The sequence below is a fragment of the Pundamilia nyererei genome, unplaced genomic scaffold, assembly GCF_000239375.1.
Source record: "Pundamilia nyererei isolate P.nyererei 1_Seehausen unplaced genomic scaffold, PunNye1.0 scaffold00031, whole genome shotgun sequence".
Classification (NCBI taxonomy): Eukaryota; Metazoa; Chordata; class Actinopteri; order Cichliformes; family Cichlidae; genus Pundamilia; species Pundamilia nyererei.
The window spans coordinates 1298945-1304721 of NW_005187432.1; the positions used below are offsets into that span (position 1 = coordinate 1298945).

The 5777-nt window shown below is 37.3% G+C and overlaps 1 protein-coding gene across 1 annotated transcript; it reads left to right on the top strand.

The window, feature by feature from the left end:
• The first annotated feature begins 3423 nt into the window (after nucleotides 1-3423).
• best4 (bestrophin 4) lies at nucleotides 3424-5754 on the top strand. The gene is made up of 6 exons (XM_005729163.1): nucleotides 3424-3575; nucleotides 3660-3760; nucleotides 3846-4079; nucleotides 4786-4940; nucleotides 5055-5132; nucleotides 5578-5754. Exons 1-6 carry the CDS (start codon nucleotides 3424-3426, stop codon nucleotides 5752-5754), a joined length of 897 nt encoding a protein of 298 aa, XP_005729220.1.
• Nucleotides 5755-5777: the final 23 nt, after the last annotated feature.

Consider the following 5777-nt stretch of genomic DNA (forward strand, 5'->3'; position numbering starts at 1 on the left):
GGATACATGGAATCCAAATATTTAAAAAAGTAATCAAACTTTATAACCCTCCTTCATTTTAACATAAACGAGCTTTGTTTGACAAACTGTTTGTTAGCCTAAAAAGCCTGTTAGACATCTTAGTTAATAGGCTATGTAGGCTAGTTTAATCTTAAGTCCGGACCAGCAAAATCATTGTATATGTTTTATTGTCTTTGAACAAAGATTTAAAAAAAAAAAAGAAAAAAGAAAACTAATAAACTATCAATTCATAAAACAGTTGATAAACAGCCTGAGATGTCTTAAAAGTGTCGAATATAAGTCAAGGCTTGGGATTTTTTGTTGTTTGTTTGTTTTTTATAATTAGTCAGTCTACTGTCATTAAGAAAGGCTACTGTTGTAAAGGAAAGAAAAACAAACTACGTTGGCTTGTTTTTGTGGTGACAGGCTAAGTGTAATGTTGTTGTTTTTTCAGTAAAAATGCTGTAAAATTGACAATGAGTCAGATATCTGCCTGAGACAAAATTGTGTCCTGATTCTCTGTAATGTTAACACTTTGCAAATGCTGCAGACAGATTTTGTGCCATTAGCTACATATTTGACACCCCGTAACGTCTTCAGTATCGCTGAATCATTAGTAATCATTCAGATGTAAAATGGCAATACTGTATGTAATAAAAGCACTGATTTTTTTAACCACATTTATACAGGAAGATGCACTATGTTGATTGTGTATACACTTTAATATTGTTGACAGAGAAATAAAAGCTTGTCTTTAAGTATTTGTGTTCAGTATCTCTGAAAACAGACTCCTAATCTTTTTCTGTTCCCCTTTCTGCCCTGGCAATGACCCAGGCTGACCCCAGCTACCTGAAATCCCTCTTTTGAGCTCTAATTTCACTCACCGTGGGAAGTTGTAATTACAGCATTGGGTTACCAAAATGATCAGCATGGAAGTGCCATTCTCAGAGATCTTAGCCACAATCAGTAGCCAAAGGCAGGAAATGACTAGGCTGAAACAGTTGTCTGAGTATCCATGGATGCTAATCTGGGCGTGTGTTTCATCTATAGATCAAGATCACAGACGAACCATTGTGTGTCAGTATGATACTCACGAGGGAAGCAAAGTAAAAAGCAAGACTTTTAAGATTTCTGGAACCAGAGAGTTTTGACATAAAATGCAAACAAAGTGTTAAATATGTCAGATGTTCCTTTGATTGTTTTCTGTCAATAAAGGAGCCTCTGGGTGTCTCTGTTTATGAAGTAAATACAGGCCTAAGGGCTGAGGCTCAGAGCCATGCTGCACATTACAATAATGCCACCTAGTGTCAGGAATTGAGATTAGTTAATTTTTAGCGTGGATATATATTTTTTTAAAAATCTCCTAGTAAAACAAAAATCAGTGCAAATAAAAATGTAAACACTGTGAGACTCGGATTCAGGCTGGGAATGGGGAAGTCCACAGTGATTGCTGATCCAGGCTCCAGTGGAGGATACATGGCCTCATAAATGTCCACTCAGAGGTGAGCAAACAGAACCAGTGTCCAAAGCAGGGCTGGAAAAGAAGAGTCTGATTTACAGTGAGGAGCTGTAACTATGTGAAAAACAAACAAGTGAGCTAAGCACAGCAACCAGTTACAAAGGACGGAGACTGGAGGGATGGACACCTCTGACAGCTCTGATGTTTAGACTGCTGCTATCACAGTCACCAGTAAATAACACAGTCTACGCACCTAGCGGCCTCTGCTGAGCAATCAATCTGTATGCGCTCTGTTTGATTTTCTGTGGCAGGATGCTGAGATAGCAGGTCCAAAGTACTTATTTGTGTTACATCAGAAAAAGGCATGTCGACAGAAAAAGTGAGCAGTGCATTTTCACTTAAATATTGCTTTCTACTTTACATATGTAAGTAAACCTTATTTGAAAAGAAAAGGCACATACAGCAGTCAGAATAGTATTACATATAGCTTAAAACGCCACATTTTTTATTATGTGAGAACAAATGATTAAAAAACAACAGCAGATTTGTGCAATTGTGCAACAACATTTGCATGTTAAATTTTTGCATGTTAAAATTTAACATGCAAGTTTTTTAAAACGTAATTCAGCCTTACGGATAACTAGACGAAGCAAGTCAATAACAGTAATAAATACATCATCAAACAGTAAAACTGACACAGCTGATATAATCCTCTCAAATACGCACATACAATGGATACATTTATAAAACAGATGGCAGTCTTGATCATAAAATAAATCCTCAACTCTAAATATTTAGAAGTCATATAAAGAGCTATTCCCCTGCAGAGATTACAATCCAATATGAGCTGTAATGACGTCATTATGTAACATTATACACGATTATTATAAAGTCTGCTCTTATAAAAAATGCATTCCTGAGTGTGATAAATCATACATAGTTTAGAAGAAGCTGCAGTCCAATTGTTTGCGTACAAGTTTCATTAAAAATCTAAATTTATATAGATTATCCATCCATCTATCCTCTTTCACTTCTCCACTTCAGGGTCAGGGGGGGACTGGAGCAGGCACGGGGTGAGAGGCGGGGTACACCCTGGACAGGTCATCCGTCTGTCACAGGGCTAACACAGAGAGACAGACAACCATTCACACTCAAAGTCACACCTATGGGCCATTTAGAGTCACCAGTTAACCTAACCCACTAACTTCACGTTTTTGGACTTGCAAACTCCACATAGAAAGGCCTCGGACAGATGCTGGATTCAGACTTTCTTGTTGTGAGCTAACAGTGCTAAACACCATGACACCTTGCTGCCCTATACAGGTAGATGTATAATTTGTATATAAATAAAATATATTTTTTAAGCCCAACTGCCTCTGACATGTAATAATTTAGTGTTTCTGTTTGCTTAATGTGATACAACACTAGATTTTTTTTGTCTTTTGTTTTGTTTTTTGCTTTTGTGTATCATTAATTATTATTTATCTTTTTTTTTTTTTTAGAATAAATGACAGCTGTAAGAATAATTTAACTTTTTAAAAATATTTAAGTCAGCTCAGCACTAACAGGAGGAATTAACACAATAATTATTAACACTTTTGTGTTGACTGAGAACCTTATAGATTATAACTTTTACTGGAAGGTTTTACTGAATAATAACTTGATTGCTGATCACTCAAACCAGTTATGTGAGCTTAAAAAGAGATGTTTTCATGCAGTCTGTAACCGTAGGTGTGTTTCACTTAGGCTGCAGGTTCCCAAGTAATAAAACTAAGGTGTTAATTTATGACAGCGCCACAGAGAGCTTTAAATTCAGGCCCAGAGGAAGAAACTTTTTTCTCAGGACAACAGGATTCAGCACAGGTGGAGGTAGGACAGGTCTTAAAAAGTCTTTTATGTATATGTGATTATTAAACATACATTTAAATGCCTTTTAATGCTTTTCAGGGATTTTGTGCTTAAACATGACAGTTTCCTACAGTCTTGAGGTGGCCAATGCCAGGTTTGCTGGCTTTTCCAGGCTCCTGTTCAGGTGGAAGGGAAGCATCTACAGGCTGCTCTACAAGGAGTTACTGGTGTTTTGTAGTGTTTATTTGTTTTTCAGTTTGTTTTACAGGTAAATTCACATTTTCATACCGCTCTTACTCTTACCTAGCTTTGCTTGTCTGTCTCGCAGTGACAATTTTAATTTGCTCCACAGGTTTCTCCTCACACGGAGGCAGCAGGATCTGTTTGAGCGTATCGCCCTTTACTGTGATCAGTTCACCAACACCAACTACATCCCTGTTTTGTTTGTGCTTGGTAAGAATGAATCAAACAGCAGTTAAAGAACTAAAAAATAAAATCATATGCATGAACTTTCTCTCTTTTATTTGTTTTATTCTAGGTTTCTATGTCACCTTGGCCTTTAATAGGTGGTGGGGTCAGTACACCAGCTTCCCACTGCCTGACAACCTGATGATGGTGGTGTCTGGGAACGTCCACGGGACTGATGAGAAGGGCCGTCTGCTGAGACGAACCCTCATGAGATATGCCAATTTATCTTCAGTCCTTATTCTCCGCTCCATTAGCACAAGAGTTCACAAGCGGTTCCCAACTTTGGACCACATTGTGGAGGCTGGTGAGAGCAACAGTTCTTAATCAAAAGTCGAGTTAATTTTAAAAATCTCAAATGTACCTTTTGCACCATATTCAGACATATAATAATTGCTGAATGTACCAGTAAGAAAGACAGAGTGCTTCCAATATAGACAATACTGAGGAAAAAATAAAGGGCTCATTACTCAAGACTTCTTCCTTTTGTACTTCTCACAGGCATCTTTTTACTTCACCAAATCTTAGTTATAAGTTACAAAATAATGCTGAAATAAGTTTTTTCTACACATCAAATACTTATAAACACACAGAAATATATATTTTTAGCACTAAAACAGGGAAGAGTTCAGCCAAGAGAATTGTTTTTATAGGTCACAATATACCACTGTACACCTCACAGGGATAAGGAGTTTGTCCATTTAGTAAAAATGTGTGATTAAGATTGAGTTGGGCAGTGGGGCTTTTGGGATACAAGTATTTTGTCAGTTACAACGGGGGGAAAAATGGAAAAAAAAAAAAAAGAACAGCCATCATGATTCTCAGTCTTGTTTAGTTTAACTAACAGACCAAAACTCAAACACATTTACTTCATTGTATTTTAAAGTGAATAAAATCCTAATACTAACATTTCAGTGTTATGCAGTTCAGTTTATTGCAGTCACTTTAATTGCTGTCAGTAATTTAATGGTTTCATATATCATGTTAACTAAGTGTGTCTAATACGTGGGCAGGATTTATGACCTTGGAGGAGCTGAAAAAGTTTGAGTCACTGCACTCTGACTTCAACAAGTACTGGATGCCTCTGACGTGGTTTTCAAACCTGGCGTCCAGAGCGAGAGAGGAGAGCCGAGTGAGGGACGACATAGCTCTGAGGCTGCTGATGGATGTGAGGAGTTTACTAAAGAATGCAACAAGAGCAGACCTACACATTTTCTATGACTTACAAATAATCTATGGCTCTAAAGTGTGCGTAAACTCCACTGCTGTACTACATCTGCAGGAACTCAATAACTACAGAGCAAAGTGCAGTCTGCTGTTCCACTACGACTGGATAAGCATCCCTCTGGTCTACACTCAGGTACGATCAGCCAATGAAATATGAGCCATTCATTTAAGTGCTGTACATCACTATAGACTTGATTCATAACTAAATACATTCAAAGATTTTTATATCTAGAACATATTAAGGAATTATCAAATAAAACTTGGATTCTTTTTAGATGTTTTTATAGATTAAACCAACCATCAGCAAGTAATGTTGCTGTTGTCCTGAATCATATTAGTGGTGCACATGGATATGCTTCTTTAACTCATGACCAGTTCAGGTTTTTTGCCTAGATCATTACATAAAATGTGTTTTTTTAACTTGACAAAACCTTTCTGCTGTTTCTTTTCAACAACATATGTGCTTGTCAGATTTCATCAATTTCATATAAATCACCAGATGATTCTACCTCCTGAGACACAACTGTACTTAGCAACCCCTAATTTTCTATTTCATTGGGGGTTTTTTTTCTGTGTAGGTAGTAACTATTGCAGTTTACTCATTTTTTGGCTTCTGTGTGATTGGCCGACAATTCCTGAATCCCGAGAAAGGTTACAAGGACCACAGACTGGACTTGTACGTCCCTGTTTTTACCCTGCTGCAGTTCTTCTTTTACACTGGCTGGCTCAAGGTAACACAGCACCATCATGTATAAGTGCACACTTCCATTCCAGGCTC

What these genes read in the sequence shown, in the direction of transcription:
- best4 (XM_005729163.1), top strand. Translation starts at nt 3,424, where the DNA reads ATGACAGTTTCCTACAGTCTTGAGGTGGCCAATGCCAGGTTTGCTGGC. An exon ending in GGACCACATTGTGGAGGCTG is followed by an intron (nt 4,080 to 4,785) that starts GTGAGAGCAACA and finishes ATACGTGGGCAG; the next exon opens with GATTTATGACCTTGGAGGAG. An exon ending in TCCCTCTGGTCTACACTCAG is followed by an intron (nt 5,133 to 5,577) that starts GTACGATCAGCC and finishes TTTTCTGTGTAG; the next exon opens with GTAGTAACTATTGCAGTTTA.